Raw genomic sequence first — 13,957 nt, 5'->3', positions numbered from 1 at the left:
AAAACCAGGACCAAGTCAAGGATAGCTCATCTTTACACAGATGACAACAATCTTGTGAAAACAAGTGACAGAAAAGGCAATGGTTCTTGCAGATAAATTCAGTTCTTGTATTAAAAAAAAAAAAAAAAAAAAAAATTGCCAAGGATCTATCCCAACAACATCCAGGTTAGACCACGGATAAACTATGAAATCAGAAAGGGTCTGCAAAAGCTTAAAAACAAATTCACCAGGTCCAGATGGTATTCACCCAAGAAATGTTAAAGATCTGATAAAAGAACTATTGGTATCACTGAAAATATTCAGTAGTTCACTGGAAGAGGGAGTAGTTCTGGAGGATTTGAGTATTGCGCAAATAACACCAATATTTAAGGATAGCAAGAATGACCCTGGTAAATACAGACCTGCAAGTCTAACTAGAGTTCAGTAAATTAATGGAATCAGTCCTGCGAGAAGCATACACCTTATGAAAACTCAAAACTTGTTTGCTGATAAACAATTTGGGTTCATCTCTGGCAGATCAACAGTGCTTCAACCGATTCAGGTCTTGGACAAATGGACGGAGGTCATTAATGAGGGCAAAGCCAAGTTTGTGATTTCATGAAGGCACTTGACAGTTCCCCACAAAAGACTACTTGCCAATTATGGAATAGCCTAATCTGTTCCAATGGATTTAAATTTCTTTTTCTTTTTTTTTTGTCTGGCAGAAAGCAACAAGTAATGGTTAATGGCGAGGCCTCCAACTGGAGGGAGGTAACCAGTGGGGTGCCTCAGGGATCAGTGCTGGGGCGTCTTGTGTCATGTTCATCAATGATCTTCCAGATGCAGTCATGGGACCAAGGTACATCTTTATGCAGATGATACCAAGATTTAGAACAATTCCAAATGAAGATAACTGTAAAAAGCTTCAGGAAGACATGAACTGAGAAAATGGTCAAAGATGGATGCTCAATTTCTATTCAGTTAAAAATAAACATACGAGAATAGGTAGATCTAATGTAAAAGAGCAGGAGTACAAGATGTATATGGCAACATACCCAGCACTACATGTGAAAAGGACATTGGAGTTTTCAATGACTATCTGACATGCACAGAGCACTTAGCCGAGAAAATCAACAAGGCTAACAGCCTTCTTGGTATTACAAGAACTTATGACCACCTTGATTTTTCCATCCTGAAAGCACTGAACATTGCACTAACAAGGCCTCGTTTAGAATATGCTTCTCAGACCTGGTGTCCTCATCTAATTAAAGACAGGGGCTATTGAAAATGTTCAATGAAGAGCCACAAGAATAACAACAGCTGAAAGGACATGATTATGAAGAATGGCTTAAGAAATTAGATCTACCGATACTGGCCTACAGAAGATCAAGAGATCAAATTGAAACTTACAAGATTATTACCCAGAAATATGACCAACAATGTACAAGAGGTATTTGAGATTAGGGAAGGCAATGTAACTAGAGGAAATTCAAAGATTTTTAAAGAGAGCAAGACTAAGAATGATTTTTCAAATCTGGTAGTAAATACTTGGAATGATTTGCCAGAATGGATGGCCAATGCAGACACCGTTTTACAATTTGTTTGAATCAAGCCTAGATAAAATATGGGAAAGCCAAGAACAAATTTAACTGTAGAGCACAACCACTACCACCGTACATGCCGGGAATAACGGCAATCAGGTTATCGAGTTGGAGTCAAAGGCGCCTCTTCCAGAACTTCATCTGAAGTATCTAAAGATCATCCGGATCGTGGTCGTCGTCACTGAATTACGGTCGTTTCGCTGACGGCCTGATTATTATTGTACATCGGACAATTAACAGACGACGGCAGAACCCCGTGTTCCCTCAAAGTCCAAGGAAGCCCTACAGCTATTGTATTTGTAACAGCGCTTATTAACATCACCTAGAGTTGGAGACAACCCGGTCCACAATGTGAAAGCCATCGTCTAACTCGAGTGTTCTCATTAGGAGTGAAATTCTCCCCCAGGGGGGAATTTTGTTTTTTCGGGGGGGGGGTGAATTGTGACCACAGTAAGTTAACGGGATGAGGAAAGCAATTATAGGTTTTGGCCTATCTGGCCTGACCTGGGCTTGAATTAACCTGTGCTGACCCAAGTTAATCTTAGGATTAAAAAATTGTTACGCACGTAACGCCTATGGTGACGCGTCTCGGTAAATTTTTAGTTTCGACCATGGGCGCAATATAGCAATAGAAAATTAATTATTAATTTTGTAAATTATAATGTATCAACGTAATATGCAATTTTGTGAGCGGAAATAAAAAGCAAAAAAGGTGCTAAAACAGATTTTGTAAGTAACGAAGTCGTGTCGGACGAATGGTACGCCATGTTTGTTATGATAGATGCCGACATCGAAGAAATGAAAGGATGATAAATTCGTCTAACCTAACCTGTGTTTAATAAATCATTACCTGCAAATTAAATGTCATCCGGCTCGTCCTCGTTGTCGTCGTCGTGAGAGACGTTGAAGCTTTTCAACCACTCTCTCAGCTTGCGGGGTATACAAAGTTCTTGCAGCTTGAAGGAATGCATGTATCTCCGCTCCATAACATTCAAGAAAATGTACCTGGCGAGGGACTGTCAGGGCTGGCGCTTTTCCGCTGCTGGTAGTGACGTCAAATTTCCGCCGTTTTCTGTTGAGGTGAAAGCTAATGAGAACGGGAGTACCTACTACACGTCACCATACACTTCTGTAATACGCCTATATATACAGAACCATTTTGTTGTTTCATAAAATGAAGTGTTTCAGCCGTCCTTACATAAAGGATATGGGAAAAAAAAACACTATGGCATATTTACCTTGACACTTGTTGTCGGACTGATGTAAGGAAGAGTTACCTGTAATGTAAAATATTGTTTCAAGCATCAGGTTTGTCTCAATGTAACGTTTGTTGCAATTTTTTATCGCCCTTGTCCACTCTGCCGTTAAGAATTACGTAGCTAACTGTATGCCTGACCCTCGCCTTGCTGAATTCTTATTTGTGTTACCAGTTATTCCTCAGAGTCATATTCTTCGATTTCATCATCATCATATATCGATACATCCTCGCTTTCCAGGTAAGTATCATTTCCATGAACATCATGTTCTTCATGACTCACTTCACTTTCATTGTCACGTGAAGAGTCCATGCTATCAGCGCCGAGACAATGCTTATGTGTGTCAGCAAGCACATTAAAAACGTGCTGACGTGTCACCAAGCACATTAAGAACGTGCTGGCAAAGGCCACTTCCCACGTACTGTAACTACGTATGCAACGTATATATTCTCGTTGGTGTATAAGACGTCCTTTGTGTATTCATGTAACGTTTACGTGCATGCAATAAGTTATGTGCAGCAGGGAAATGAAAAGTACAACATCTGTCCCTTTTCTTCAAGTTCCGAACCCAAGCCACCACCAACATTTGTGTATGCTCAAATGTACAGTACTTGCTGACACACAATAACATTTACGTTCTTGAGAAAACGCAACAAAGTCAATATGAATGTATTATTACAAATAATGATAATAATAATAATAATAATAATAATAATAATATTACCAAAAACATCATACAAGAATACAACATAATATTATGTACTATATCGTGATTCATCACTCAACCAGACACTGTGGTGCAGCCAATATCCATATGAACACCAAAATAACCTCCCGACTACCTATTTACATCCACAATTATATATCACGTAAGTGTAGCACCATGTCCCTATCTGGTTCAAACATCTCATTACAAGCATCCCTCTTAGCACATTCACTTACATTTATAAGTGCTCGCACGGTTTCTAATTTCAGTGCATTTCTCTCTTTTCGTTTAATCAAATTAAATTTTGAGAAAAGCCGTTCAGCATCAGCATTAGAAGCAGGCAAGGATAAAACTTCTAAGGCAAAATGGCCAAGACATTCATATTTGAGAGCTCCATCATCATCCCTGTATTCACTGATGTATTTATAGAAGTCCTGAACATTAGTTTGCACATTTCTCATCTCATCTGGGAATTGGTGCCATGCTATGTTACGCCACTGGTCATCAAGAACCTGCCTGTTATAGGTGTTAATACGTGGTACCTCATTCATTAAGTCACTTAAGGATGGCATAGCTGTTCTTACACTGTGGTCCAGGACTTTACAAGGGTGAAGGTAAGAGGCAAGTGTCCACAACCTATTGCTCATGTCAAATCGTTTCTTTATTTGTTGGCAAGCTTCGATTAAAAAGGTCCTGCATCTAGTCTTTATGTTCACAATCATGCCATCTCGCTGATATTCGTGTGTCTGAAACAAGCAATGCAGCTCTGCACCAAGGTAAACTTGATCAACTGGTTTGTGAATACGCTGATCAGAGGGGTCAATATCACCAAGAGGGACCTTTGCTATTATGTGTGAAAAACAGAAGCAGTCTAACATCAGTCTGTATAGGTTGCATATTTTGTCATGTAGAAGATGAATGGTTGGCTGACGTGACTGAAATAATACGTTGACACTGTTGATATGTGGCAAAATATAATTTAAAAAGGTTAGGTATGAAAAAACTGAAGGGTCCTGAAGGGATTCATGTATGTTTTCCACAGAGGTTAACCTCTCCTCAAGCATTATGTTGGTGAAATATAGTTTGAGAGGCTGCCACTGCTCAATAATCCTGGCTACTGCATTGTGCAATGATAGCCATCTAGTGGCACAAGGATGGAGAAGTTTATGGGGCTTTACGTTGCAAAACAGTTGGTACTCTTTGAATTCATATTTCCTTTTGGCACTATGAGCAAAAAAATTGTACACATTCCTGACAAGATCTTCACATGAGCGAGGGAGTGTTTTGGCCGCTTCACTAGAGTAAAGGTGAATACTATGAGCTACGCATCTTAAAATAGCTATTCCAGGGATATCTTGTCTGAGTCTACTTGTTACGCTGTTATAACTACCCATCATATTGGATGCACCATCAGCTGCAAAGCCTATAAGGTTGGTTAAGGGTATACCGTATGTGTTCAAGCAATGGATAATCTTATGGTATAGAGCCTCCCCAGATGAGCCACCCTCTCTGCCACCATAAACATTTAAAATGTCAAGCATTGCAGTCTTTATTACATTCCTCCCTTTATCAAAATATTTCACAATGACTGCACATGCCTACTCGACAGAGCAGTCCGTTGTTTCATCAATGATGACACTAAATTTACAGTCCCTTAATTTGGAGGCCAACCTGTTGCCAACATAGTCTCCCAGATCCTGTAGAAGAGCTGTGCACTTCTTGCGCTTGAGCGCTAGAGCTGCTGCAATCGCAGAATCTGGGAACATCCTTTTTTGCAGGGTAATCATGTCATCACACAAGCTGGAAAATAGCACATAAAACATCGTTCTGTATTATGTAAAAAAGGAAACATGTAGAACAGAGGTGTAGCTAGGGATTTGGGGACATGGGGTGCTTGGCTTCTTTGGAGGCCCAAACATCTTGACATTCAGTATCATGAATTACATGGGGAAAACAGTTATCATACAACAGTTTTGCAGTCACAATATAATATATTTAAATTCCCAAATTGAAAAACTATGAAAATAACGTTTGGGGATGCAGCAACAGCATTAAAAGCAAAAGATCAAGGCATAAAGCTATTTCAAATGAGCATTCCAGGATATCAGATACAACAGGAAAAATGTATAGTATCCACGTTTGTTACAGGTGCTATGCTCTAGAACACCATAATACCAACTCATGTCATCACCAGAAACAGTTTAGAGTCTGCTCACAATGTGGTGAAACAACACACACTTGGCAGGAATGTAACAGCTCAACCTTAAAATGCATCAACTGTCAAGGAGAGTATAAAACAATGTCCAAGAGGAAAGACATCATCAAAGACGAAAGAGGAAAAGCAAATAACAATAAATCATACGCCCGGAGGACTGTCATATTTGGAACCCTCCCTCCCCCCCTCTTAGCTACGCCACTGATGTAGGATATACATGCTAGCAGCACTCTACAGCGTATGCCACGTTCACCTTTTTCGGCGTTTGGTGGACTTCATTTCAATACTTCATGCAGGAACTATTGCAGTAATATCATTATAACAACACAACATAAATTACCTAAATGGTAAGTTATGCTTGGCGATGAAAACCAGAAACAGCACAGTAGCATATGCCACCGCATCTGGTAGTTCCCGATCCTCGTTGCTGGCACTGGCACCTTGCTCAGGATCCCTCCGTCCCTCAGGTAGGCGCCTGGTCATGAGGGAGACATGCTGTTTCGACAGCCGATGGCGTTTGAGAGACATGATTTCAGCACTGAGCTGCTTGTGGCATACATGACAGTATGCCTTGGCAGAACAACCAGCCACTCTTCCCAACCACTCCTTAAACTGGTCATCGGCCAGCCACTTGTCTTGAAAGTTTGGTCGAGGAAGCATGATCTACGAAAACATTTTTCCATTAAATTAAGCATAGGCTATAGGATGCCGAAAGTATAAACATTGCTTAAATTATTAGCATATATATGTCAGCACTGATCTACTTTTGAGTCCCCTGTAACTGTCAAACACATTACGTTTTCTTTGGAAATAACCTGGCTACGTTTAAGCCATAACTTTAACAAGAACACATAATCAGGTATGATGTCAAAAGTTACATTTAAATATACCTCCCATGCAGAATCATACGGTTGATATTGACTTACCAAAGTCAGGAAGGACAGGGGTGATTGCCAGCTGATGCCTTAAGACGTACTTTGAGAATTCAAGGCCAGACGGAGACATTTCCACTCGGTAGCTGGTCAGAGATGTACACGTCAGCGTTATTTATGCTGTTTCATCAACATTTCTTTCCTTGTATGTCACTTATTATGAAAGGAGAAATGATAAACAATATATTTAGCTAGTCATTTATTTGGGAAACGCAGGCACTTTAACAATAATGTCAAAGATAGAGGGATACGGAAATATTTCCGATTTGTGACGTCACGGTTTCCCGCCACAGATTCATCCGTTTAGCAGACGAATTTCCGCCCGGGAGCAGCGCTGGGGACTGTCGGAGGTATCGAGGCCGTCAATTGACAGACAAGATGGCGTCCCGATCCTATGCTACCGACTTCGTTCAATAGCGTATTTGCTTGTAGCAAGGTATTTTTTATTTTCATTTCCGCCCACAAAATTGCATATTACGTTGATACATTTTAATTTACAAAATTAATAATTTTCTATTGCTATAGTGCACCCATGGTTGAAACTAGAAAAATACCCGCGTCTCCTTGTACGTGTCCACAGAAACACATCTGCATTTTTCTTTCAATTAATATATTTTGTTGTCAGCTGCTGAAATTACATTGTTGGGTCCTTGGGAGGTGCTAAAGATGTCAGAAGTATGGGAAATGAAAGTTACGTAAATTACGTTAAGTCGTAATACGTATCAAGTAATGACGCGCTAAAGAATATAAAGGAATTTGGTAATATTTGCCTATTTAGAATGCCCCTTTTGAAACTGGCAATCTTGGAAAGGAGGGGGGAATGGCATTCTGACAAATGGTGAAAAGTGTGCTTTGTCCAAGCAAGGCAAAGAGCCACTGGACTGGTTTATCTGACTGACTGGACTGCACCCTGCCCACCGCCCTGGGTCAGAAGCAGTGTCGCAAGACACAGTACATCCACAGCAAGGCCGCTTCATTTAATTGGCGACCCCCCCCCTCTCCGTCCCCCTTTGCATATAAGGCGAGGACGGGGAGAAATCCCTTCGGGCTGCATCAAAATTTACTCACACATACTACCCCACCCCCCGCCCATTTCTCCTCATGCAGTCACAACATCATCCATATACAACCATTCTCCACTCACCTCTGTCTTCCGTCCTCTCCCTTCCTTCCTCAACAGACATTCCCCTCTTCCCCAAAGCCCCCTTCACCCCATCCATCCACCTCATCCTAGGACGTCCCCTCATGTTCACTCCCTCCACATCTGCCTTCCATACCTCTTTTACTAGTCTTTCTTCACTCATTCTTTCCATGTGTCCAAACCATCCTAATATTCTTTCATCAGCCCTATCTCCCAAATCCTTTTTCACCCCTGTTCTCCTCCTCACCTCCTCATTTCTCACTCTATCCAGCCTAGTAACCCCTACCATACTTCTCAGACACCTCATCTCAAACACATTCAAACTCCTTCTCTCTTCCTCTCTTATGTTCCATGTTTCTGCCCCATACAGTGCTGTTGGCACAATCACTCCTTCATACAGTCTCCTCTTCGCATCCATTCCCAAATGTCTATTCCTCATTACACTCTTTAAACCACCAAGGCATTTACTCGCTTCTCTCAATCTACATTCTACCTCCACCTTCACTCCACCTTTTCCTGCTACACTTGCACCCAAGTATCTGAAACTATCCACTTCCTCCAGTCGCTCTCCCTTAATGTTCACTTCCAGTCTACTGCCACTTTCACCCCTTGTACATCTCATCATCTTACTTTTACCCACATTTATCTTTAGCTTTCTTCTATCACATACTCTCCCAAACTCTGCCACCAGCTTCCTCAATCCCTCCTCTGACCCTGCCACAATGGCAGTGTCGTCCGCAAACAACAGCTGGCTCACCTCCCATTTTTCTCCATTTTCTTTAACCATCTCCAATCCCTGACTCACTACCCTAACATTCACCTCTCGCACCACCCCATCCATGTATAAGTTGAACAGCCAGGGCGACATAACGCATCCTTGACGAAGTCCCACCTTTACTTCAAACCACTCACTCTCTCCATTTCTAATCCTAACACATGCTCTACTACTCTCATAAAAACTCTTGACAGCTCCCAAAAGCTTTCCTCCTATCCCATAAATCTGCATAACCTCCCACAGTGCCTTTCTGTCTACCCTATCATAAGCCTTTTCCAGATTCATAAAAGCCCAAAAAATATGTGTTGTTTCTCTCCAGGTTATATATAATATTTAAACATTTGTTAACAACATCACAATCAGCTGGAGAGGAAGATACAAGTTCATATAATGCACTCTGACTATTGACAAAAAAGTATACATTTTTACCCATACTCGTAATAATATGTAAGCCTTCTAAGATAGCATTAAGTTCAGTTCTGGTTGATGACAAATTATTTGGTAGTCTTTTTGAAATTTCATAATCTTGAAATTCTTCAGAGGAAGAATATTCCCTTATAAACACCCCACATCCTGTCTTGGTACCCTCAACTGACCCATCACAGTACACATGTACCACCTGTTTCCGTGGGTATTGTGACAATTTGTCAAGAAAATGTGCTTTTAATTCATATTTATACCATTGTTCCTTTGGTTTACTTAGCTTTTCAATGTCAATTTTTACATTGTATGGATTCCAGGTGGTATAGTAGTTATTTTTTATGAGGGCATTAAATTCGTTCATAATATCAAACTTTCTTAGAACCTTACATATTTTGCGAAGATATGGGTTGTTAGTTACATGATTATCATTATATAATGCTAATATATCTCTTTGGAGAGAGTTTGTACCATTACACACTATACGACATACAGTTCGACTCATTATTTCTTCTATTCTTAAAATAATACTGGGTAATCTTAACTCTCTTCTTAATACCTCTATCTTAGTTGTTGTAGCACACCCTAAAATAATTCTCATTGCCTTATTTTGTACGACTTCTAAGCATGTAAGTTGTTGTGTATTGTATTGCACCAACACATGTGAAGCATAATCTATGAGGGAACGTATCACATATATATAAAACATGCGAAGTATAGGTACACCAACACCTGACCCTCTCTTTGCTAAGACTTTGAGAGGGGCTAGCCTAGATACACACATATCTTTAACATATTCAATACAATAATTAGCATTTCTATAACCTAATTGTACACCCAAATATTTGTAGTTAAGGACACGCTCAATTTTTTCACCATTTACAGTAGGTTTCCTACACTTTTTCTGTTTAGCTTGAAATTTAGTTTTGTTTTCATTTATGATAAGCCCATGTATGTACATAGTTGTTCAAGTTCATTCACAGCCTTGCTAAGTGTTTGAGGTGTATCACATTGAATAAGTATGTCATCAGCATAAATGATGACTTTGGTACCCTGTGTAAATTCATATCTAGCAATTTTATCCATTAGTATATTGTATAGCATAGGACTTAGAACTCCACCTTGGGGGATACCTAACTCGAATGTTTCTTCATCTGATAGTGTTCCCTGTAACCAAACCTTACCTTTTCTATTATACAAATAGTCTTGTATCCATCCTAATAACTTTCCTTTGACTCCCTTCAATACAAGTTCCTCTAGTATAACTTCTTTATTAGATCTATCAAAGGCACCTTTCAAATCTACATATACTTGACAAGAAGCACTGGTATTAGCTAAACAATGAACAAAGCAGTCGCTAGTAGCACGTCCCTTCATGAAACCATATAAGTTTTCAGACATTTTATCACCCACTTTATAGATTAACCTACGTAAGACAATTCTTTCCATCATTTTGCACAAGCAGCTGGTAAGTGAGATTGGTCGAAATTTCCCATCACTCTTAGGGACAGGTATAATTATGGCTGATTTCCATGCTGGGGGTAACGTACTATTTCTGTAAGACACATTAAACATATCTAGTATGGGATTTTTCCCGTCAATATTCAGTAATGCATTTATAATATTATATGTAAGTCCATCCTCACCAGGGGCTGTTGATTTACCACTTTTGACAGCATATAATAGTTCATCTATTGATATAGGTACACAAGTGTCATCATCCAACTTAACATTATGATTTACTAATTGTAACCTTTGTAACCTATTCTCTGCCAGAGCAATTTGATGTCCAACAGGCAGACCAGACAAAGCAGAAGCAGAACTCCATTGTTTAATGAGTTCTTTGCGTGACCGGACTTTTGGCCGACGTACATATGGCCGATGGACATTTGGCCGACGTACATATGGCCGACGGACATTTGGCCTAATGGACATTTGGCTTAGTGGACATTTGGCCTAATGGAAATTTGGCCGAATGTACATTTAGCATTTAGCTAAGGGACGTTTGGCCGAAAAAGTATAGTAACAGCCAATACTTTAAAGTATATTGTAAAAACTCATTTGATTAACAAGATGTTTATTGCAGAGAGGAAATTCAATTAAAAATAGTTTATTGTAGTAAAAAGTTTATTGTAGTAAGATGTGATTAAAAAGGAGTTTATTGTAGAAAAAAATAATAAAAAAAAGTATTTAAAGATTGTGAGCAATTGCCCTCAGAAAATCTATTTTTTCATACGACTCGTATTTTTCGAAAAAGTATAGTAACAGCCAATACTTTAAAGTATATTGTAAAAACTCATTTGATTAACAAGATGTTTATTGCAGAGAGTAAATTCAATTAAAAAGTTTATTGTAGTAAAAAGTTTATTGTAGTAAAATGAGATTAAAAAGGAGTTTATTGTAGAAAAAATAATAAAAAAAGTATTTAAAGATTGTGAGCAATTGCCCTCAGAAAATCTATTTTTTCATACGACTCGTATTTTTCGATAATAGACCCGAGCCTCGTATTCAAGATCTGGTATTTCTTCTTTGAAGATCTCAGTGCAACTCCAGAATTAAGCGTCTCTATTGTCAACTCCCAGTCCGATTGCTCTTTCCGTATCTTAGTGACTAAACGGCGAACAGAAGGGTGGGTGACTGCCATTCTCTGTTCGAATGCTCTGTGCCATCCCTCCAGAGAGTTTGTAGTCCTCGGAAGGCCAAGGCTGGTTCTCTCAAAAGTATTCCACATTCTTATATCAAATAAAGGCCTTCGTCGTCGACCACGTTGAAAAACACCAATCCACGTCGCTTCAAAGTAGCCGAGAAACCCGGACAAAATGTCGTCAGTTTCTTCATCTAACGATGAGACGAATTCAGTAAAGGTGTCGGTAACATCAGTAACTGGCACAAATGCCAAAGCTTGAAAAGACTTCACAATTATTGCATTTCCAGGATCACTGTACCAAGTCTGTAGTCCCGAACGCTGTATCTCTCTCCACAAGCATTGTCCGAAATGGAAAAAACATCCATAAATGACTGTATTTGGAAAACATGCTTTTAGGCTACTGAGAGCTGCCCTTTCATAATCAATAGTGACTGTAACCGGATTAAGGTCTGGTCTAACCTGTCTGAGCGTTCTGAAAATCATATCATATGTATCTTGGTTTTTGTTCCTTGCGACACAGTATACTACAGGAGCGGTATGACACTCATCCAGTAAAATATGCACAGTATATAACTGATAGCCTAATGGTGCAGAATCGAAAGTTCCATCACATAACCAGTGGGATTTCAGAGCTAAAAGTTCTAAGTTTCCGGGTGTTGCTAGAATTAACAGATTGTCACTTTCATGAATGACGAAGTCTTCCCCTCTAATTGTTTTTCGTAGGTCATCAGTTAAACTGTCTCCGTCTGGTACCATGCGTTGTCTGCGCACCATTTTTGACAAAGTTTCCTTTTTAGGAAGAGCACCTACAGCATTAAGTGGGAAATCACTAATACAGTTTTGTATAATAGTCGATGTTGCTTCCTCCGAATCTTTGGCTTTTTCTTTAATTTTATTCAGTTTTCAATGACAGGTTGCGTGCGGAATCAGGCGGATGCGAGTGATCACTAGCTTCACCTTGAACAATGTCGTCTTGCGTCTTTAATCGCCCACCACATCTTCCTTTACGCTCACATCGCTAGTATGTTACATTGTCTTTTCTTCTATCAACAATATATGCATAACCTTCAAGCAATAACTTTCTTCCTCCTCGTATCGTCGGTATAATTTCCATGGTCTGTAAATACAAAAATAGATGTAAAAGCTGATGAATAAATGGTGAATAATAACTGATAAAGCAACTTAAACATACAAAAAGGGTAACAATGATATGGTAAAATGGGCAAAGGTCACGAAACAAGCATAAATATAAAAAATTTAACACAGTAAAATGAAAATATTAAAACTATATATAAAATGTAAAACAAGTAAACTTGTGTCTAAACAGAAATGTAGTAGCACATTTGTAAAATAACACATGGAACCCACAGTCGGAGAAAATAAACTTCGAATGAAAGATGTTTCTATATTTCATCTAACACCTGTAGCCCTCTTCAGGAAAGTACATGAGACAGAGAACAAATGGGACTTAAAAGCTAACAATGTGGGGACGTGGGCTAATTACATCAACCCGACGCGAGGTCAGGTGTGGTTGCGTGGGAGGGGACGGAGCGGGTGTGGGGGAAGGGGAGGGAGCGGGTGAGGGGGAGGGAGATGGTGGTTGCATTTTTCTTGTCAATTTATTAACAGCAATGCGGGAGATAATATCAGGAGTCCACTGTCCTTTGGAAATGTTGATGTTGGGGCATTCCTCAATTAAAGCTGATTCAACTATTTTTCTCCTGAAACCGCAGTGGGACTTGAACACTAATCTGGCCTTACCCCAGTCGAAAGAATGATTCTGATTTTTGACATGAAGAAACACAGCCGAATTTTCTTCCCATACCTTATTGATCTTTTATGTTCTGCCAATCTAGTGTTCAAGTCTCGCCCGGTTTGACCCAAGTACACAAAATCAAAATCTTGGCAGGGCAAACAATAAACGCCAGGTGACTCTATTTCCTTCGGTTTTTGTTGAACGTTCACAATTTACTTACGCACAGTATTGGGATAGTGGTAAGCAATTGTGAGACGTTCATTAGGAATCAACTTAACAGAAGAATTGATGGTTTGATTATAAGGAATTTTCAAGATCTCTTTAAAAGAGCGGAGATGACTAGAGGGGACAGAAATTTACAAAATGGCTGGCTCTAGCCTTACTCAGGGCTTGATCCAAAAACCAAGGTTGATATGCCAACTTCTTCAGCTGGCATTTGATCACCCCAATTTCTTGGTCCAGAAACTGAGGACTGCAGATCCTGAAAGCCCTCAAAAAAGGGCAACACTTTTTTTAACATTATCAGAGT

The 13,957-nt window shown here is 39.6% G+C and overlaps 2 protein-coding genes across 2 annotated transcripts; both read right to left on the bottom strand.

Annotated features, from left to right (window-relative positions):
- Nucleotides 1-2,599: 2,599 nt before the first annotated feature.
- LOC143022957 (uncharacterized) lies at nt 2,600-6,791 on the bottom strand. Its single transcript, XM_076181382.1, has 5 exons — nt 6,684-6,791; nt 6,098-6,420; nt 5,214-5,342; nt 2,819-2,857; nt 2,600-2,652 (listed from the first exon to the last, which is right to left on the bottom strand). The coding sequence occupies exons 2-4, from the start codon at nt 6,415-6,417 to the stop codon at nt 2,854-2,856; spliced, it is 453 nt and encodes a 150-aa protein (XP_076037497.1). The 5' UTR covers nt 6,418-6,420; nt 6,684-6,791; the 3' UTR covers nt 2,600-2,652; nt 2,819-2,853.
- Nucleotides 6,792-11,450: 4,659 nt separating this feature from the next.
- LOC143022958 (uncharacterized) lies at nt 11,451-12,446 on the bottom strand. Its single transcript, XM_076181384.1, has one exon. It carries the CDS (start codon nt 12,444-12,446, stop codon nt 11,451-11,453), a length of 996 nt encoding a protein of 331 aa, XP_076037499.1.
- Between the last annotated feature and the right edge of the window lie 1,511 nt (nt 12,447-13,957).

The sequence above is a fragment of the Oratosquilla oratoria genome, unplaced genomic scaffold, assembly GCF_046742065.1.
Source record: "Oratosquilla oratoria isolate Oo_2021 unplaced genomic scaffold, ASM4674206v1 SCAFFOLD243, whole genome shotgun sequence".
Classification (NCBI taxonomy): Eukaryota; Metazoa; Arthropoda; class Malacostraca; order Stomatopoda; family Squillidae; genus Oratosquilla; species Oratosquilla oratoria.
Note: the sequence above shows the minus strand (reverse complement) of the source record. Positions and strands in the feature narration are given on the sequence as shown.